This window comes from Emydura macquarii, unplaced genomic scaffold, assembly GCF_026122565.2.
Source record: "Emydura macquarii macquarii isolate MOO-44397 ecotype Brisbane River unplaced genomic scaffold, CSIRO-AGI_Emac_v2 contig_587, whole genome shotgun sequence".
NCBI classification, from domain to species: Eukaryota; Metazoa; Chordata; order Testudines; family Chelidae; genus Emydura; species Emydura macquarii.
In genome coordinates this window covers 11314235-11337147 of record NW_027130724.1, presented here as the reverse complement: position 1 = coordinate 11337147, position 22913 = coordinate 11314235, and the positions used below count along the sequence as shown (strand labels likewise).

The 22913-nt window shown below is 37.4% G+C and overlaps 1 protein-coding gene across 16 annotated transcripts in view; it reads right to left on the bottom strand.

The window, feature by feature from the left end:
• SOX6 (SRY-box transcription factor 6) overlaps positions 1–22913 on the bottom strand; it is a 480108-nt gene that overhangs the window by 94407 nt on the left and 362788 nt on the right. For 12 of the 16 annotated variants that reach the window (XM_067540705.1, XM_067540707.1, XM_067540708.1 and 9 more), the window contains 2 exons: positions 19562–19685; positions 10885–10964 (listed from right to left, as the gene is read on the bottom strand). In XM_067540705.1, the coding sequence (XP_067396806.1) occupies positions 10885–10964; positions 19562–19685 (204 nt within the window). The remainder of the gene's footprint in view (positions 1–10884; positions 10965–19561; positions 19686–22913) is intronic. The other 4 variants (XM_067540709.1, XM_067540713.1, XM_067540711.1 and 1 more) reach the window with 1 other exon arrangement.

The following is a 22913-nucleotide window of genomic DNA, read 5'->3' as shown; positions in this document are numbered from 1 at the left end:
GTAGTCCACCTACTCTAGTAACCTTCCTCTGACAGTGGCTAGTACTAGATGTTTCAGAGGACAATTCAAGAAATCTGGTAGTGGATAATTATGGACTAATCTATCCATAAATGAAATTTCATCCTAATTCCTGTTAGTTATTATAAGGTCTACTTTCTAAAATATGAACTACTGTATCCCATTTTTATTCTATCTAATATAACTGAAGATGTTCTCATTACCCACGTCTAATCTTTTTGTAATCCTCCTAAGCACTGATGTCTTGACTCAATGATATTTTGTGGCAATGAGTTCCAAAGGTTAACATTACATTGTGGGAAAAGTATTTCCTTTTTGTCCATTTTTAATTTATCTTTCAATTTCACTAATATCTCCTTGTTCTCGTATTATGAGAAAGCTCAAACAGAAGAACTCAATTTACCTTCATTTTTCATAAACTTTTCTGACATCTGTATCTAAATCTAACCGTCCAAATCTTTTCAGTCTCTCCTCGTACAGCAGTCTCTCCATCTCTGAATCATTTTGATCATCCATCTACCAATGCTTTTTATTTCTTCTATATCTCTTTTGAGATAGATAACCAGAACTGGATACTGTATCATAGGTGAACACATGCCATTGATTCACATAATGGCATTATGATACTTCTTGTATTATTGTATCCTATTCTTTATACATTTTAACATTTTGTTTGCTTTTCTGACCACTGCTGCCAGGGAGCAGAGGTTTTCATTGTGTAGCCCAACTTTTTTCTGAGTGGTTACAGTTAATTTAGAACTCAGGAAGTTGTTTACAAGTATTCCCTTCAATGAGCATTACACCTTGGATTTGTCAACACTGAATTTCATCTACCATCATATTACCAACTGAGCTTAGCTTTGTAAGATCCCTCTGAGGTTCTTCTGTTTTCTCTGGCCTTTACTCATCTGAATAATTGTCAGTAACCTGAATATTTTGCTCCCTCACTGTTCACTTCCAATTCCAATCATTGCTAAAAATTGCAAATAATTTCTAAATATACTAAACAAATCAGACATACGGATGGAACCTCAGGACATCTCCCTATTAAGCTCTTTTTCCCTGTTTAAAATTGATCATTTATGTTGATTCTCATTTATTGTCTTCAGCCCGATTCCATCCCATAACAGTACTTCGTTCCTCAGTACTTCCTTAATAGCTTTTTGTGATACACTTTGTCAAAGACATTTTTGAAGTCCAAATAAAATGTTAATCTTTTCTTCTTCACTCTTTATTTTGTTGCTCAAAGAATTCTAATAGATTAGATCTGCGTGATTTTCATTTACAGATGCCATGCTAGTTGGTCTCTCTTATATCATGTTCATCTGAGTGTTTTATAATTTTGTTTCAAAACATAATTTCAACCAATTTCCCCTGTACTGAAGTAAATCTTGCCAGTTTGAATTCCCAGCATCGCTCTTGCACTTTTTAAAAACATTTAGGAAAAACATTTTCTACACTCTACTATAGTAGTTGATTTTAATGAGAGATTACATATTTTTTAGCATTAGGAAGCTCATATGTATTGAAGGGCTCATTCACTGGAATTTGGATCTCAGGCTGTTTACAGCAGCTCTTGTTTTAATGTGAATTAGCAAAATGAAAATTCAAACCTACATGAACATAGAAGTTTGAGTATCCCAATCTGAACAGGAAAGTTTATACAGCCTAACATCCAGCTCCCACTGACCACTAGCCAAAGTATTATTTTAAAGTATTTTTAAGTTCCTTTAGAACTCTTGATACATTCCATCTGGTCCTGGTTACTTATTTCTCTTAAATTTATCAACCTGTTCCATATCTCCTCTTTTGATCGCCCAATCTCTGACAATATCTCATTTTTATGACCTGAAAAGAATAGATCTAGGATATATATCTTCCCAACATCCTCTGTAGTGGAGACTGATGCAAAGATATAATGTAACTTTTCTGCAATGCCCTTATTCTCCTTTATTGCTCCCTTCACTCCCAGGAAGTCCTGCGCTCTACTAATTCATAGTCAAGGATCCTTCTTCTAATATCCTGAAATAATATTTTTGTTACTTCTTTTTATGTCTGGCTATTTGCTGTTCAAATTCCATATTAGCCCTCCTAACACAGAAGTATTTTTTCAACTTTTTATTAAGGCAAAGTTACAATAAAAGGCTAACATACTACATCGCAATTACTTATTCAGGATCAGGTTAATATTTAAAGAACCTAGTTAAAGATTGTGGATTGCTGGTGGGGAAGCCTTACTCTGCTGAGAATGCCAAAAAGGGTGACTACATTTTTAAATACATAGCCCATTTTTGGTGCTTCTCTGGTGTATGTACTTGGTGGGAAAGCTTTTCTTGTTGCAAGAACAGTTGGGATTTTACTATGCCACAATTTCTTAGGAGAATGGGTCACATTTTTTCCAGTAATGTGAAATACAAAGTCTAGCTCCTAACAACATGAAGAAAATGCATTTGTCCTTCTGTTTAAAATGCAGTTGCTTTACTGGAGCAATAAGTAAGCAGATCAGGGGATCTCTAGGAAGCTGGCATTTTGTCATAAGATGAATCTCTTTAAATAATTTCCTCCCAAAACTGTCTAATTTCTGGACCCAAACACCAGATGTGCAAGTATGTTTCCCTTTCCCCAATCTGAGAATCTGGCAGAGGTGAGGTGAAGCATCTAAGCAAATTGCTGGAGCCTCCTAGTTGCAGGTGCCCAGTGCAGGTTCAATAGGGGTCTGGTTCCCTGATAAACCAGAATTGGAAGCAGATTTTGAGATAGCACCTGCTAAAGAAGGTAGGGAATGGGCTCCTAATCACTGGTACAGGAAGGATACAATCCCCTCTTCCTTTCCCCCTTAGCCCTCAGATGAGAGAGGGCAGTGGGCTCTCAGCAGTGGTACGGAGACCTAGTTAACAGAGTGGCGGATCTGATGGCAGCCCTCCCCTCAGGTGAAATGGATTACAAAGGAGGGATGGGCTGCACTGCATGAGTTATTGCTAGATAGTTCCTAGATGTGTTACTTTATAAAGTTGTGGCCTACATAAACCACATTTCTGATGTCTTGTCTTTCTTTTGTCCTGAAGCGTATGGGACAAATCATTTAGCTTCTCTGCAATACCCTTATTCTCCTTTATTGATCCCTTTACTCACAGGAAGTCCAGCAGCCCTACCAATTCACTCATGTTTCCTGTTTCTAATAGTCTTATATAATTTGTTTTTATGTCTGCCTATTGGAGATTCAAATTCATGTTAGCCCTCCTAATTTTCATCTTACCAAAAACCGCTCAGCACAGGCTATGCTCTATTCTATTTGTTTCACTGGGATTGGATTTCTATTTGCGAAGGATTCCTTTGTTTCTTGAATAACTTTTTGAATGTTGCCACTTAGCCATGCTCGGTTTTTTCCTCTGTACTTCCTGCACATGTTTTTTGTTTTGAGTGATATGCGTACCTTCTGTGATTCCAGTATGGTTTGCTGATGTAGCTTTCATGCTGAGACTAAGAACGGACAGATGATTCCAATACTTCTTGTGAGACATAAACTCAAGGGTTAGTACAGTTAATATGGTTATCTAATTTCTCAGCCATGCTCATTCTAAAAACACTACAGGCCAATCAAATACACAATGTCTTAGACAATCAGAGTGGGAGGAACAAATATTCACATCTCACCAGTTTCAGAGGCTTATCCCATTGACAGTGATAACTGATTTCTAAAATATTTTCTTGCATCCTTTTAGCTATGAATTGTCCTGAATTTAGTTTTTTTCAAAACAGGGCCACTTGAAGGGAATGCTCCCTTTGTTTATTTCTTTTTCCATTTTTAAAAAAAAATTATTTCCTCTTCCAGATGTCACCCTCCTTATAACTTTTAGTTCGGAGGGGAATGGAGTTATTCCTATTACTACTACTGTAACAATTAGCCAGCAAGGGAATGGAAATATGGCTGTGGAATGTCTGTACATGCACAGTGCCCTACTGTATTTACTATCTCCATACAGAAGTGCCTTTGTTGCATTGTTCTCCATACTTATGGATCTACAAGTACATTCAAAATGATAAACATTCAAATATATGTACAGTTTTGTAGTGAAAATCCTTTTCTGTTTTGTAACCTATAGTCAAAATTAAAAAGTCTGCTATAGTGCTGTCAGAAATGAAATGAACTTCCTGAAATACACTCACCTCATAGCCAGTTCCCAAAAGGCATATACCATATACATTTCTAAAAAGCCCGGAGGGATGCAACTGCCAGAGCTGAGTGGGCTTCATAGCTAGCATGCTCCCCTAAGACACACCACAATTAAAATGCAGTTTTTAAAAATGTGCCAGTCCTCTGATGAATTATCATGGCACTGGGCTATGGGGTACTATTGGTAAGTGTAGCAGGAGCTTATTTGCGTCTTCAGACTGGCTTTGGAATGGATACACACTGCTGGCAGGGAGCTCCATATGTCTTAATAGTCACTGAAAAATAGCTTAAAATGGTACTTTTGCTTATGGTCAGTGGAAACCAGTTGTTAGGCTGCATAAACTTGCTGTTCAGATTGAAACACTCAATCTTCCATGTCCACACACATTTGAATTTTCATTCCACCTATTCATGTTAAAACAAGAGCTGCAGTAAATAGTCTGACATCCAAACTCTAGTGAATGAGCCCTTCTATACATATGCACTTCCTGATGATGAGTGAATTTAAATGTGTGTCATTTCGTCTCTTAATAGTGTGCCACATCTCTGTGTCCCTTCTTACACTCTTCTCTGTAAAAGGGATGAAATCTACACCACTAAGGTGCAAAGAAATTCTAACTCCAAGATGGAATCTAATTCCAAGATGGAAATTAAAGATGGAGATCAGAAAGAAGGATAGAAAACACACAGGAGAGTCAAGGGATTAAGTATCAAATCCAAAAGAACCCCAAACTGTGCAAAGAGAGAGAAATAGCAACTCACTGACATCATTTTCATTGTTACCCTTTCATTGTCATTGATATAACAAAGCTATTACACACACATGTTGAGAAAGAGGAAGAGAACATGTATAAATATTCCCTTCATTTTAATGAAATTCCCTTAAATTTTGCAGGCTTGGTAAGATTTTAACTTTATTTTTTGTAACGAAGAGCTTGCGTGCTGTATTAAAACCTCTTTCCTTCTTTTTGAGCTTCCTTCCCCCCACAATTTCTAGGAAATAAAACAGAACAAAAATATTTAAATGACTATTTCCACATACCCAGATTTGCACATGCCATTCCCTTAATTTAGGCCACTACTCACAGTATCATAATAAGAAGCATTCTGTTAAAATATGCCCACCCAGAGCTCAGAAGTCTTTGAGTGCTAGATAAAATCATTCTACGAGGCTAATGAAGACAGAAACTCTGCCTGTAACAATATTAAGTTTGTTTTCTCTAGTGATTCGAAGAGGTGAGCAATCTGTCAGTAATACATTGAGTGAAATTACTTGTCTTGTAGGAATTCCCGCTGACAGTCACTCACTCACAGTGCTGACCCAAACACCTACCTGCTGACAAACAAATTACAGTGTCTACCTTTGAAAAGGTAACTAGCTGGTTTTAATTTTGATTGGTCTCACTGAATCTCTTTCGTGTTTATCCAATTCCCATTCTTCGTTGGGTTAAAAAAGAAAGAAAACCCAATGGTTTTTGCATTTGAAAAAATTATTATTGCCTACATCCGAGAATGTTATGTCAAATAAAACTGTTAAAGTGTGTCTAACCAACATTAAGACTGGCAGCTCTGCCAGTGACTGACTGGGTGAGTGAACACATTACCGAGACAGCATTGTAGGAATTAATTTTCTTCAATAAAGTGATTTTTAAGGCTCATATATTTCACAATCTAAACATATGTCACTGTTTCATAAACAAAATAAATGGATTAAAATAATACATTACCAATATGCTGACACATGGAGATATTTTAATTAGAAATACTTACGCTGTGTGATATTTAACTGCTATATTTGCTGAAGAGGAGCATGCATCATTTAATAATAAGACATAAGGCAGGTATATCACTTTACATGATGTGGTAACAGAGTGGGACCAAATCACCTTCAGTCAATGCTAAGACTATCTGACCACATTAGCCTCAATAAAAAATTGCTTCAAGGTTACAACGTATAGAGGAAACTCCATAAATAGGCAGTCCACTAAAACAACTTTTTCATTGAAATAATAAGTCACCAAGACTCTAGTTCAAGAGAATAATATTTCTTCATAAACAGCCACATTTAACATCTTAGCTATTTAAAGGCCATATTTACATGACTGTCGCATTACATTGGCCTCTTTCCTGCACATTCTTCTTGACTTACTTTAAGGACCAGCACTAAAATAGCTGAGGAAAGCAAATGTCAACTGTGTTCTGAAATTTATATGTGTGAGAGAATGGGTATAAGTAGAAATGTAATATATTGTTTACTGTACTGAGTGCCCTCTGTTCTCTAGAGGTCAAAAGCACTGTAACCTCAGAGCTACAGTTTCTGATTGTTCCCAGGGTTAAATACATTATCAAAATTAATGGTTCAAACCCCTCAACCTTCAGATATATGAGTATTCATGCCTCCATCTGCTGAACTATTCAACTAAAAATAGCATTCTTTGGCCTTCACTCGACTAATATTGTGCCCCTGAGGCACACTGTGCAATGCTTCAGCAGTGCATTGGATCTGCACCCAGCGGTGTAACAAAAGGTCATTTACTTTGTCTGCAATTAGGAAGAAAGAAAAAAAAAAGGAAGAACAGAAATAGAGAAATGTGTATTTAGTTAAAATTTTAAAATTCTCTCTCTATAGTTGATTAAAAACTTCAGGCTTCCAGAACACAGCTGCAACCATAGTTAAGACTTGCCAAGGCTCATTAATGTTATAAGTGATAAACTTTGAAGGACAAATTACACAATTAGATCAGGAGACAAAGTTATGAACCATAGGTTTTATGCAGCTCACTTTGTTTAGGAATAACTCCAGCTAACATAACTGTAAAGCTTCATTACTATCAACAGTTTATCAGAGATTGTTGACAGAGTTGCGACATTTCCTTCTTTACCATATAAACTGCTATGTAGAAATACCTAAAAATGAAAGCGGATTTTTAAACAATAAAGAACATGCTGTAATATTTTTTCTCTTTTGGAGGGACTCTGCACAAGACGTAATGCAGCCAGGTCTGCTGGGACTGCTGAGTTGTGTGTCAACTAAGCTGATATGAGATTTCCTAGTAATAGGGCTGCTACGACTGCTGGGAAAGCTTGCAAAAAGCTGCCTGATGAGCAAACTCACTCTTTTAAAAAAACAGGTTCACCATGCACATGAGCCTACAGGAGATTTCAATTTAAATGAAGGCAAACTTTTAAAAAGTAGGAGAAAAAAATTAAGGCGGCAAGAAAAAAGAGAGACTATAGAGAAGGAGATAAAAAGGAGCAGTGAGGGGGAAATTATTTGAAAGTTTCATCACTCACACTAATTAGCATCAGGCATGTGTTGTACAGATACATCAGCAATTGTACACATACCATTATGCATACTTGCCACAAGTGTATTTGATATTGTATTTGCAAACTACCCAGCAGAAGACAGATTTGGGTGGATTCACTCACATGTGCTTGAAGCTGAAACACCTTGAAATGGTGCAACACAGATTGTAATGAACACTTCAGTCCAGCACTCTGCTCACTGCACTGACTCCCCATTGAATATATTCCAGTCCTAGGTCTCAGTCATAATATTCAAAACTCTCCATAGCTTTGTCATATACCAGAGTTTTAAAGAGCGGTTTTTTGTTTGGTTGGTTTTTTTACAATGAGTTATCTAACCTGTTATAAAAATTTAGTGTATCCAAGGTAAGATGTAGTTTTACTTAAGTGCAGCTGTTCAAGGTGAACCTTTTTTTCTAGTGTACACACGGCCCATGGGATTGGTCCTAGTGACCTGAGAGATCTCTTGTGTCTCTCAAGGTGGATCACTTGTGGTGGCGTGTAGATTACAGACATTGCATGCCCAGCTAGCACAAGTATAAGTAGTGGTGTGTAGATGGTGAGCCACTGGGCTTATCATCATTACAGTTTTTTTAATAGGATAAGCCACAAATGTCTGTAATCTGTAACAAAGGTATGAATGTCTGCATTAGCCTTTAGAAATGTTTTAATTACTTTGAATTAATTGGCAGTCAATTAATCCATTGTTACACAGACCCTCTGTGTGAAATAGCTGTTATTGTTATGTAATGTGGCTGGAGAGTTCAAAGGGTCATACTTAACACAGCAATGAAGTGCTCTGAATGCCGATCGGAACCGAGAGCCACCTGATGTATCTGAATCAGGCTCTAGTTTGTGGATGTAAAATTAAAAATATTTGTTTCACACAAACTCTCCTTGCACTACACATAGAATCATAGAATCACAGAACTGTAGGGCTGGAAGGGACCTGAAGAGGTCATCTGGTCCAGCTCCCTGTGCTGAGGAAAGACCATGTATATCTGGACCAACCCTGACAGGTGTTGGTCTAACCTGTTCTTTAACACTGCAGGGACAGGGATTCCACAACCTCCCTTAGTAACTTATTCCAATACTTAACTAGTCATATAGTTAGAAAGATTTACCTAATATCTAACCAAAATCTCCCTTGCTGCAGATTAAGCTGATTACTTCTCTACCTTTCTTCAGTGGACATGGAGAACAATTGATCACTGCCCTGATTATAATAGCCCTTAACATATTTGAAGACTGTTACCAGTTTTCCCCTCAGTCTTCTTTTCTCGAGACTAAGCATACCCACTTGTTTTAACCTTTCCTTATAGCTCAGGTTTTCTAAACCTTTTATCATTTTTGTTGCTTTCCTCTGGACTCTCTCCAACTTATCCACAACTTTTTAAAAGTGTGGCACCCAAAACTGGACAGAATACTCCAGCTGAGGTCTCACCAGTAGAGCAGGACAATTAACTCCTGTGTCTTACATAATGACACTTGTTAATACACCACAGAATATCATTTGTTGAACTGTATCACATTATTGGAGCATATTGAATTTGTGATCCACTATAACCCCCAGATCCTGTTCTGCAGTACTATTGCCTAGGCAGCTATTCTACATTTTGTACTTGTGCATTTGATTTCTCCTTCCTAGTGCAGCTCTTGTCTTTATTGAATTTCACCTTGTTGATTTCACACCAATTCTCCAATTTACCAAGGTCTTTTTGAATTCTAATCCTCTCCTTCAAAGTGCTAGCTACCCCTCCCAGCTTGGTGTCATCAGCAAATTTTATAAGCATACACTCCACTTTCCATTACCCAAGTTATTTGTGAAAATATTGAATAGTATCAGGCCATGGACCCTGCATAATGCCACTAGATACGTCCTCCCAGTTTGACAGTGAACCATTCATAACTACTCTTTGAATTCAGTTTCGCAAACAGTTGTGCACCCACTTTATAGTGGTTTCATCTAGACCACATTTCCCTAGTTTGGTTATGAAAATGTCATGTGGGACTGTGTCAAAAGCTTTACTAAAAATCAAGATAAATCATGTCTACCGCTTACTCCCTATCCACTTGAGTTTGGTTTGACATGATTTGTTCTTGACAAATCCATGTTGGCTATCTTTTATCACACTATTATACTCTAGGTGCTTCAAACTAATTGTTTAATAAACTGTTCCAGTATTTTTCCAGGTATTCAAGTTAGGCTGACTCGTCTATAATTCCTTGGGTTCTCTGTTTCCCGTTTTTAAAGACTGTACTATGCTTGCCCTTTTGCACTCCTCTTGGACCTCATCCTACCCTGCAGGGCCCAGGTGTTGGTTGCAATGCCAGTCAAATGTCACCTGGAGATTTCTATTGCCAAGGGGAATACCAACTGCCCTTTTAGGGGGAGCTAAAACAGGGAGATCTTAGGATCTAGCCCCCATAACTTTTTTGGTTTTCATTTAAATAAATGATACAACTGAAGAAGGATAAGTAAAATAGCTAATTGTGTATTGATATTGCAATACCTTGCTATTCTAGTCACAATTTAGCCTTACTATACAAATAAACCCAAATCTAACATAAGCAAAACTGAGTTTTCAAAGGTTTACTTGCAAATAGTTACGTATATCTTCCTCTCATGTAGCTCTCTTTCCGCACATTTTAACTCATTTTAACTCAAAAGCCTTTGACTGCTACTCCATTATTTATGACATTATTGTAGGTTTTCTTGTGAAATTAAACACCTATCCCCATGAAAAATTAGCTAATAATTTGGTGTGCAAACCATTTACGCATAACATTTAGTTCCATATATGGTGAAAACAAACAAATGACCTAGCCAGGGACCAAACCTAGGCCCCTGACTGCCCCAGCATCTGAACAGCTTAATGCATGGAAAGGTTGAGATTACATAAATATAGAAGCCGAGAGTTAGTAATTTATGAAGCAGCTGTCACCATACTGTTTGAGAGAAAAAGCGACTGAAAGAAAAAGTAAAAAGAAACAACAAAGCATATTTTTGATATACACAATGCCCCAGCTACAGCTAAATGTAGTGCACTTAGAGGAAGAAGGTCAAAGAAAAATAAAATGGGAAAACATCTGTAAACATATCTCCTGACAACTGGCCATATAATTTAAAAAAATTATTCACTCAGTTGACATAAAGCACACATTACAAAGTCAGAATGTTGTCTTTCTTTCACAGTATCAAGGTTGGCAGCATGCTGTTACGTTTTCAGTATGGTAAGTATATAAGGTGTTAATCCTTCTGGGCTATGCTTAAAAAATTATTTCACATTCAGACTATTATTTAGCATACAGCTGGTTAGTGGTTAGCAGTTTTCCTCTAAAGTGTTGGCTTCTCTCCCACATTCTTTTGTTCTGGCACATACCTGGAGCTGTAAAGGGCTGAGTCCAGAAGCAGCAGCAGCTGCCATTGTTGATGGAATGAACTGCACAGGGTAGTTATCACCTGTCGAGGAGAACAATGCATACAGGTTTAGACAATGAGTAGAGAATAGCAGCAGGCAAGTGCAAACATGGACCTAGCGCTGCCTGTGCTCCGCAACACTGCTGTAAGCTCTACAACACTCCTCTGCCCAAACGTCTGCAAAAACAAAAGGTCTAGCTGGGCACAGACTTGCAGTGCTACCTTGGAACTTTTTGTTAGCAGATAGCTGGTAGGCAAACTGGCAAAACATAAATGTGATGCTCATGATTTTTATTAAAGAAGTAAATGTGCAATTCAAGCATGTGAACTCTATTACAAATCGTAAAACATATCAGTGCTTAAAAGATAAAGTGAAATAACTTAAAATAACTGCTTGAACTATAATATGGTCTAGATCTTGGAGCAGGGCCCCAGTTCTGAGAAGTACTGAGTACCCTCTAAAGTTAATGAGAGATACAGTTGTTCAGAACCTCTGGGGATCAGCCCCTATGATTTTTGTGTTCTGTTCCTTGCTCTGTCACTGACTCGTTGCGTAACAAGTTCTTGAATTTCTCTGTGCCTTAAGTTTACCGATCTCTAAAGTGAGGATGGCAATACTTCCTGATTTGAAAGGGCTACTGTGAGGATTAACTGATATTGGTAAATGAGATGCTCACAGGAAAGGTATTTGAATCATAGTGGAATTTTTATAGAAAACATTGAAAAGATTATATGAAAACTTCACAGCACAAAAACGTAATTTCTAAATAACATTTTAGGTCTCAACACAGGGAGGGGCTGATCACCATCAGTTTCTGGGAGTCTAAGATGCTCAACATCCTTAGACAGCAACTTAAATAATTGTGCATTTGCATTGGAATTATGATTAATATGCTGCAAAAATAAGATATGTTGTCTATCTCAAAAGAGCGCTGCAACTTTACATATCATAACATTCTATAGGCATTCCCACTTTCAAGTCACTGCAATGATTCCTGTCATATAGCGACATTAGCATGCTTAGTCAACCTAAAGAATGAAGAAACGCTGGCAAAGAAAATTGTTTAGCAGTGGAACTGTGGAACCTGTAATATAAAAATTAATACAGTGATGGATAAATTACACTATAACCATGATTTAATAGAGTATTACTTTGGCTCTGGCTCCTTATTTAAAGTCAGTAATATGTACTATCTCTAGGCTATATTTTAATAGGCCACTCCTCTGAACATTTTTTATATTTATAATAATCAAGTTGTTTTCAACTTTTTTTTACATTGAAAGTAGAATGTAATCATGAAGACATAATGCGAAAGGATCCAGAATAATATAGTCAGGAAATTCCCAGGGCTGGGTTTTTTGGGGTATTTTTCCAAATATACATTAATACCTGGAGCCTTCACAAAGTCATTGGATTCATTGGAATTGTTTACCACCTGAAGTGCTACTGTATGCAGCCAGCTCAGTGTAAATGTTAAGTTGCTTTCACTTTTTAACAAATCGTGAGTTTCTAATCCACAAGGTCTCTTTGCATCATATCCATAATACCTCATCAGACCATTGAGCACAGTATGTGCTTGTACACAGTCCAGTAACAATTGGCTTCTGATTGCATATGGAGCTCTGCTACAATGCATTCACTAACACTATATTGTGCTGGTGTCCTATGGAGTAATGTTCAAAATATCTGATCTTATTTTTCCCCCTTCCATGAGGTTGATTTTAGTTTGCAGTGTATTTTTTTTAAACAACAACTAAATTATTTTCTGATAGTATCAGACTGTCTCTTTATGTTTAAATAATTCTGCTTATTTCCTTGATATTTAAACTAAATTATCTGAATAAGGAATATCATAATCTAAGTTAAATAATGTTTCTTTGGTAAATATCTTACCAGGTTTTAAAAAAATCACAAAGATGTTGAATTAATGATGCTTTAAATGGAGGGAAAATAACCATTCCAGCTATCAGCATGGACTGCCTTGCAGAACATTTTGGAGGCATTCTTTCTTTAAATATCATGAATTATTCATCCCGTTCCACACAGTAATCTCTCTCCCCCTCCCTCCACTTTTTAAGTTCAATACCAGTTGCTTTATTTGTACTAAAACATTTTCCATGTCAAACATATTTTTAAAAAAATCAAACTCTAAAAGAATTCCCTGCGGCACTCCTTTTTCACAGCTGTCATGCTTCTATGGTTTGAAATAGCTGGATCTCTCTCTCTCTCTCTCTCTCACACACACACACACACACACACACACTTTATCAGTATCTCTACCACACCTTGTAGTGTTCTCTGGCTCACCTGCTGCTATAAACAGTTTTCCTCTTTTCTTAATGAAAAGTATAATGTAATGTTTATGGGGTTTTTGAAACAGTGTTGTCTCTTTTTTGGTTCAAATTTGCCCATTTTTAAAGTGCATGATTACACCCTAGTATATTGTAATATCATTAGTTTGAGAACAGAAGTTAATACTCCAGGGCTAGGGAATGCTTTGCTGATACCCACTACTAAAAGCTGAACAAATGTACATCCGCCCTCTCCCTCCATTTACCCCCCACCCCGCCCTGCCCCGCCCCAAGGAAAGTGAGCACTCAGGGCATGGACTGGTTTTAATTTTTAATTACAGAAGATACATATTTTCTCCCTCTAATTTTCTCCATGCAAGAATGGATCAAGAAGCTTCTCGGTAGCTGTCTTGGCAAGAAATCAGTCAACATGTTGTAGCAATTTTTTTCAAATTTGTTTCTGGATTTGGAATGCTTGCGTGAGGACCCATTCTTTTTAAATTTGTACAAAGGAAGACACAACATGTTGAAACAGGTCTGCTTGAGGTGCTGGTGTGTACGGGCCTTTGATAATCAGGGAGTGAGAAGAATGCCTAAAGAAGAAAATCTGAACAACCCTTCTCTTTTTACAAACTGATCTATTCAATCTTCCTGCTTTGTTGATTGTCTATTAATGTTTGGCTGCTATTGTTTATATATAAATTGGTGTTTACAAGCCATAGAAAACTTTGCCAGACTTTTGTTTCACTTGTCAGATGGGGCAACCTTTCTAACTGAATAAAGGCAGCACACAGTTGTACCACACTGTTCTGCATCTAGAACAACTAAATATCTCTTACTTAGTTTGTCTTGGATACAGCAATGAACCTCAGTTGATCTTATTCATAGCAGGAGAGGACTTGCTTTTTCAGATTAATGTTTGGTGGTCTAGGAGGGAGGAAACCCAGGAATGGACATTTTTTGCCATTTCTGTTTGTTTTTAAACACATTTTGAAAGAATATATGGCTCCATTCCATCTTGAAAAGTGGGTGCACACGTTTGCTGGGGATTTACTCATTTTGGTAATTTAACTTGAAATTTTACAGATAGTTGATATGGAGTTAGAAACTGATATTTCTGCATTTTCTAGTGGTAATAAAGAATCTGAGGAGAATTTGCAGCTACCTTACTTTATTCCATTCATTCATGATAAATTTTGAATCAAGGTTACAAAGTTGATGCCCAGTCCTGCAGTCTTTGCATAGGATGGGAGTTTTGTTTATGTAAGGACAGTAGAATTACTCAAGCTGTTAATAAAGACAATAGGCTACGGAGATACCATGGAGAGTCTGCTCCCTATGGTGACAACAGTTGTGCTACTGTTTGCAGGACAGGGATCACTATGGCAGTGCCATATTAGGATTTTGATCCCTCAGCAAATGTAATTGCAGTGACAAGTGTTTGCCTATCATAAAAGTGTGGAAATTCCAGGTGAAACTGGTTCTAGCTGTTAATACATATGTATTGGTATAATGATTCCTGGGACTACTGATTCATGGTTCCAACCAGAAGAAGCCAATGGGAACCATTTGAAGAATTTTAATGGAATCTTATGGAATTTCCACTAGGAACAAGACTCTCATAGGTTTGTTTTAAGCATCTCTGCCTCCCAGAGATGTGCAGCCAATTCATGAAGTAGAAGTCTGCACTGATTGGATGTGTGTGCTTACTGCTCTGACCTGCCAACAGTAAGAGCAGCTCATTGAGGAGGTACGCTATGTGTTACCATTTCAAACTACTGTTAACACTTTATGAAAGGACTACTGCAACAAATGGAAACAGAAACAAAGGTCATCGATCAAAGACGTCAAGATGCCAGTCATTTAGTTTAGCTAGGCATGTACTTTGAGGAAGTTATTATGAGTTTCCCAGACAATGTTAAAAGTAGTATAAACTGTCTGAAGTTCATTCTGGTAATGATCCTCAATCTCCCTTTACTTTCTTTGGCTCTACACCAATGTATTTCCACTGATTTCCACAGAGTTATTCCTGATTTACCCCAGTGTAAAAGAGGATAATCAGCTTAAAGGTCTTTTTCGCTGCTCACAGAGGCCAGGAATAACAATTCCTATTACTACATTTTGCTGCACTGCGAAAATAAGGAAACTTCCGAAGCTGATTTTTCTATAAACAGCAAAGTGCCCCAGTCAGGCAGTTAGAAGTTATTTCTTAATACTTCTAATCACAATTTGTATAAACTTTAGGCATGAGGTATGAGTAATTGCTTTGAAATACAACATAGCACATTAGTCAAACAAATGCAAAACCACAGTTCACAATCTACATCCCTTGATTTAGATAAACCCTAAACTAACCAAAGTTCCTAACTTTCTTAGTCTATCTCATTGGCACCTTGTAGATCTGAAAAAGAACTGTTGCAACTGTTTGTCAGACGTCTCTATCTAGCAGAAAATTATCCCTGGCCTTCCAACTACATAGACTGCAAAGATGGTAGCGCAGCCAACGAATATATTTCAAAGCAGGTCATCTCCCACTCAGCCAGAAAGAAAGAAACGTAAGTAACAGAAAAGAAACACCATAGCTGCTTATGAAATGGCCTGACATTTGTCTACAGTTAATCCATATCCTTGGTCATTCCTTATCCTCTTTTCCTGCTCCCTCACAAGGGTCACGCAACCTGCAGGAGGTAATGCCTTGACTCAGTGCCAGGGGGAAAACTCTCATACATACTGCCCAAATCAGTGGATAGGAAATTACTCATCCTCAGGATAGGGTATTGGAAGGGTCTCAGTGATAATGTTCAGTGATGCTCCAACCCAATAACATTCCTTTCAGTCTGAATGCCTGTGGCAGTCAAGCTGAATGGAATCTCTTATTCTGCGCTGGAGGAAGGAGGAAAATTGGCTGTAAGAGTCCAGCACCTACATTGCTGACCAATTCCAAGCAGCAAGTACAGTGCTTACCATTAAAAGGTCAGCATTTGCCCATCTGCTGATAGCACAGTTCTTCCACTGTAATTAGAATGCAAAATAACCAAAGTAACCGTGTGACATCTCTTGGCAAATGCTGGCTTTCTAATAGCTGCCATTCTAAGCATCCCATTGGAATATGGTGCAACCTCCATAGCCTTGTACTCTGGGAGACTCATGCAGGTCAGTTGTCACAACAATCATTTGAGTTGCACAGCGCCCCAAAGTTTTAATTAATCCAGTATGCAGTATAAACACAGAAAGAAATATGTATAAAAAATTAATTAGGTGATCTATGCAGCTCTGATTTCTCAATTAGTACTTACGATGCCAGAAAATTACATTACACCACTCTGAGATATATAAAGGAGCATGGGACTTCATCCCCCCTCCGTATTTACTACTTGTGATGAGTGTTTGCTAACTTTGGCCTGCTTCATCTCCTGGAACTCCAGCATTTGTGGAGGAGGGCCATCCACCATGGCTCCTGACTGCATGCAGAAGGGAATTATTTTCCTGGCTGCATGCAGAAGGGAACTGGTAAGAACTGTAGCCTGCACATTCTGCAGGGCCTCCCCAACCTTTTCCACTAGAGGAAGGCTCCACAAGGGGAACCTCACAGAGCTCTGCTCTCTCCATTGGGTTTTTCAATGAAAGGGCATGATCTGGCCCAGTCTTTCTGAAGAATAGCTATCTTCTTGGTTAGGATAGTACAGAATTTTGGGCCAAATTTACAAAAGACCTCAGATTTCACTTAAGCAACTGAAGAAAAATAGATTTTCAAAAGTGCTCAGCACTCAGTCGCTCCTGTTATTACAAGTGAAAGCAGTTGGAAGCTGAAAATTTTTGAAAATCTCTTCCCTCTGTGCTTTCCATATGAAAAGGAGAGCTAGCACTGTAAACATATTGCCTTGCCTAAATGAAAAAAGGTGAAAATTAAAAGGAAAGTGAAAAAGCAACTGAGAAGAAAAATGTTAATGTTTAAAGCGTTGTCTGTTTCTTTTCTTAATCTTCCTTTAAAAAGACAAAAGAGTTTGGTGCTCTTATTAAACTAATAGTCCTGGAGATAAAAGTTTTCTATTTACTCACAGAAGACAAAAAGCACAAGTAGCAGCAGTACAAATTCCCACAAAGTCCCTCAGTGCTGACGAGGAGGAAAATGGTGTAGTTTTGTCTCCATTTTCATTATTTCCTAAACCTCTCTACTGAGATCGCAAAAAAAAAAAAAAAAAAAAAAAAAAAGAGGGGGAGTTAATCAATACCAATTGCAGGGGTATTTTTTTATGATGAGATCTGTCCACCAGAAACTGAATTAACGCAGCCAGCTAGCTTAGCAATACATGCTATAGAACTTTATAAATACATTAAAATATAAACATGCTCATTTCACACAAGCCACTGAACAGTGTCAGATCATAGTGACTTCTGGTTTCTACCAAGCTGAGCTGGATTCAAACCAATAACCTAGTAGTGAATAGTTTCATATCCCATTAGCAATGTCCTGAGACACCCAGGCCTCCTTTTTTAGTGAATTTCTTGAATATTTTAATATTTGATATACAAAACTTTTTCTTCGTTCACAAGAGTATAAAATAGCCTGAAGCCATATTACCTTGTGTTGTGAGTTGAGAGGACCAAAAGAAAATAAGCAAGGTCTTAGAGGAATTCTAAAGAAACCTACAGTGCTGCAGGAAAAGGTGTTGGTGATAAATAGCCGGCACTCTTCCTTCTGAGTCAGAACTTGCATAACCTGAAGGAACACTGGTGGAGGTATTGTCTTTGAGATGGGTAGTAAAGTCCATGTACTGATCATGAGTGGCTATTAAATCTCCAATTCAGGAAAGCCTCTCTAATCAGGAAAAATAAAATCAATGGGATTAAAGCATGTGCTTTGGTGCTTTTCTGAATCAGGGTGTATAAGTGTCAATTCTGCTGTCCTGGACAAATTCCAAGTTTGATTATTATATTCTGCCTCTCTATGCACCCCACAGACTTCATATGGAAAAGATAATCTACACTTCCTGTTCTAAACTGTTGTGAAGTGTTGCTGTGTGCAGTTAAACAGTTACATGCCAGCAATGGCTGCATTTCAGAGGTGGATGAACTCTTCTCTCTGTATAGGTTGCATCAGTTTGCTAAATTTGTAAAGTGCTTTGAGATTTTTGAGGCTGAAAAAGTGATATATAAAACTAGGATAATTATAAAAGAGATGTTTTGTTTCCAAAAAGGAATGATCCTCCTTCACCTAGAATAAAGACACAAAATGAAATGGGACAAATGGAAATGCTTGCTGGAATCCGATTTGGCACCATTTCAAATAATATTTAAGTAAACTTGCTTGAAGAGATTTTAGGCTCAACTTGACTTTTATTTAATAGGCTGCTTACATCTTACATTGTGAAGCTTTTACTTTGGACTTGATCCTGCTCCTGCTGAAGTCAACTGCAAAAATCCCATTGACTTTAACGGGAGCAGCATCAATCCTTTATTTTGAATTTGCACATTTAAAATCCAAAGAAACTTTTATACTCAGATTTTGTGGTTAATATTCATCAGGTTAATATGCTAAAGAGAGCTTGATAGGGAATATTATTAATGAGCAAAATAAGGTTGCTGCTTCTGGGCTGAGGTCACTTACAAAGAATGTACAAATGAAAATAAGGTTGACTTTTATTTACTTAACTATCTTCTTATATTGAATTCCTTTGGCAACATGTCTTTAAACATTTAAAACCCTGTTTACAAGAAGGCTCTGAAAGTAGCTTCAAACCATTATATCCCTAATTGAATTCCCCAGGAGTCCAGTAAACTCAAGGGAATAAAGAAAGAAATCCTAACATTTGCTAAATCATCTCAAAACATATTTCACTGCAAGGTTATGTGACCTGTTACAAGTCTGAATGATAATTGGGATTGAACTACTGAAACCTTTATTATTCAGATTGAAATCAAACAGAAAGTTGCCCATTAGAAGCATGCTAATTAAATTATATCTGCTTTTGCTTTTATTGCTAATGAAGGGTAAGAATTTTTGCACAAAAGACAAGCATGTGTACATGCTGCAGATAAGAGGCACAATAAAAGAAGTATAAATAATCAGGGTGTGCCAAATGCAGATTGGTAGGCAAGTGGGTCAATAAATTCAGAGCAGTTGATTTTGTGGGCTAGAGAAGTGAAATTAATCTGGGGCTCAGTAACCAATCCTCCATTTATCCCCTTTAAACTCGGAAGATATTTTCAGCTAGACTTACAAAAGTTCACATTATTTTCAATCAGCTAGTCCTTCTGTGTAACATCATCTGTATCAGACAGACCACAAGAGAAGTCACAGTAAATATCTTAACATGTTAAATACCTTCATATCCCTGTCTACTTACCTGGCTTGTAAGTTATTCCTGGGGGGAAGAGGAATCCCTGCTGGGCTGCAGCAGCCGCTGCCAACGTCCGCTGGTCGTGTGGAAAAATTGGGATCATGAGCGGAGGCATGTGACCCTGAACCTGCTAAACAAAAGAGAGCCTCTGATCAGAAATAGCACAAATTTATCTTGACAGGTATTTCTCCAGCACTGATAGTGTTCTTGTGTTCACACAGCCCCACAGAACATTCTCCTTAACGTAATCCTCACCAATTTCACATTTTCACATCAAAGCCATCCCTAACATTGTTTTCCCTCAGTGTCAAAGGTGTAACAGTCTCCGTGAACTGCACTTTATCCTGCTTCCTGCTGATTTTTTTATTATTATTCCTTGTGGTTGCATTTCATTGTGCAAAAAGAAACCAACTTTTTTATATATATATATATATACACACACACACACACACACACACACACAAACACACACACACTATATTTTCATATATAGATAAGAAAAAAGTGGCCTACATTTGTATTAGCCTTTCAAATTTTGATTTCTCTTTGGGAGCTTAGATATCACAGTGACAAACATTTTAAAGGTAGCCTAATATCTAAACAGCTATTTAATGTTCATATTTTAACATATTTAGGGTAAGTAATTTTATTTCTGAGATCTTACACAATTGTATTGCTAGTATATATGCCAACAATTCAGGTATGTTATTTCAACATCTCATCACAGTATGTTAGTCTCCTAGACAACACCCCATCTCTTAAGATTTAAAGCTACAGCATCTTGGCTCCCAATTAAACTAATATCCTTCACCATACACACCTCGCTGTAACATAGAAATTGCTTGTCTTTTAAGCAGTTTTATAGCTTTCTGCACTATTGTGGAACTCAGTAATTATACAGTTGTATTCAGACAGCATTTCAGAATAAATCCTACTATATCAAATTTAATTTGGCCTGAATAAATGTATCAAAGTGTACAAACACCCAAAAGCAGAAAATTCTTCACCTTATATCAGCCTTTGTATTTAGGATGATCAGACAGAAGTGTGAAAAATTGGGACAAGAGGTGAGGGGTAAAAAAAGCCTCAAATATCGGAACTGTCCCTATAAAATTGGGACATCTGGTCATCCTATCTGTATTCCACAAATAGAAAATGACAGACGTGACATTAACATGTCTGTTAAATTCACATTTTAATTTCCTGGTTTCTTTATTTATGTTATCCATATATCAGAGATACTGAATGGGATCACATGTAGTTTTTGTCTATTCCCCAAGCACCAATAGAACTGAAACCTTTGATTAAAGGATTTGTCTGATTAGTAACAAAATAAACAGTTTAAATATCAAAACTAGGAAGTGTAGAAGGGAATTAATTTTCCAGTCAGAAAGTATTTTCACCCTCTTTTCCTACCGTAAATGGGTGGCATTCAATATTATTAAAAAGTTAAACTAAACTTCAAGTGATTTCTTTTAATTTTAATTCCGAAAAAAACATTTTTTGGTCAAATCCCATGTGTTGACCTATGACATTGTTTAAACAGTGCCAAATTTTCTTGTCATATCCCTGTTCCTTTCACAACCACTGATGCAGTGCAGAAATGCTACTGTGTGTCTATGAGGGTTAATTTACCAACAACTCTTCTCTGGGGAAAGCCCTTAGATGTAGGTTAATAAAGGTCACTCAAAAAATAAACACTTTACAGTATTTTTCTGAATCCATTTCTCAGGAAAATCAACTTATAATAAAAAGGTCTTTGTGCAATTACTGCCATGGCGCTGGGGCGTGAAAGAAACTAGCTTTGAGCAGCTATTTCTTTCATTTTAGCTGAGGTAAGCCTGGTTGTGAATGTTAGCTATGACTTTAACTTGGTTAAATTGGAGTTGATCCCCATGTGTCCAGTACCAGCCTTTAACTTCTGATTTAATGGTGCTAATTTTGCTGTATGATGCTAGTTCATACTGGCTCAGAATGTACACAACAAGTGAAAACAGTATCAGTTTCTTATGGGGGAAAACAACTACAGCATCTGGAAGGCATTTAACACAATGTGTTTTACAATCACTTACAATACTTTCCAAGTAGATACTAATCTAAATGATCCAGGGTCTGTGATAACTCCCTCCCAGTCACCAGTAGCAGAAAGTCTTCACAAGGGATTGCAGCAGTGTAAGGTGCCCACAACCTCCTCTCTATCAGAGGGCTTTCAGGGTGCCAGCACACACAGAAAAGAAGACAGCATTGACCAAGGTAGGGAACATGGTTAGCACATGCATTGATTCAGCACATCCACTAGCAGCCTCTGTCCATGGCGCTCCGAGGAGCCCCTAGTTCTTTCCCCTAGTGGACAGCAAATGCACATGCATATCCTCACTTATCAGTGACTGCAGAAGTCTGGGAGTCATGTCTGATGAGTTTTATTTGCAGATCTGTCAGTGACTTGCTAAGTTACCTTAGGTAAGTTATTAAGGCTAAAATTTTCTAAAGGGACTAATAACTTTTGGGTGCTTCAATCTTTGGGTGCCCAATTTAGGAAACCCAAGTATCTCAAGTTGAGCACCCAAAAACTGAGGCACCCAAAACTAGTCTTTCACTGAGCTTCTCCATGCCTCAGTATCACTTTTTGCTACAAAATCTATGAGACTGCAGGCAAGTGAAGTTCAAGTAATAAGAGCACAATACTGCCCCCATTGATGTCAATTGGAATTTTCTTTGTAAGGTGGATTGGGCTCTAAACGGTTTAAAATATTTTTAAGATTCGCCAAGTGAAAGGGACTAAATAACTATAAATTATTATCATTGTATGCTCTGGCTATCCTTTACAACCATTACTTAAAATATTTCCTTGAATATTGGGCCTGATCATCAGTAGTGTAAATCAGTAGAGCTCCATTAACTTTAATGGTTTACACTTACAAGATTGTTAGTCTCATGTGGACTGAAAAGGGCTTACTGAATGGCAAAAATATCCCATATTTTACTTAGGATACATATCAAACACTATTTCTCAGAAAACTCTATGGTCTTTCCTTTGCATCATAACATTTACAAACTGGGCTCTTGCCTGTTTTCTAGATATTCCAAGACTTCTTAATTCTCTCACACCTAAATCTAACAGCACTGGTTACACAAACATTCAGTGATGGTTTCACCAAGAACTATTTTACAAATGGTTTTCATTATGCCTAGCCCACATCAACTGTAAAGCACAGATGAATATTAAAGATATAGTCAATACACCATGAGGACTGATCACAATTAGTTGTAAGAGAACAAAAGCATAAGCCAAAAAATACTCCTACTGCCTCTCAAGGTTTTGTGGGGGTCTTCTGGGGTGGGGAGAGTGGGTGGGATA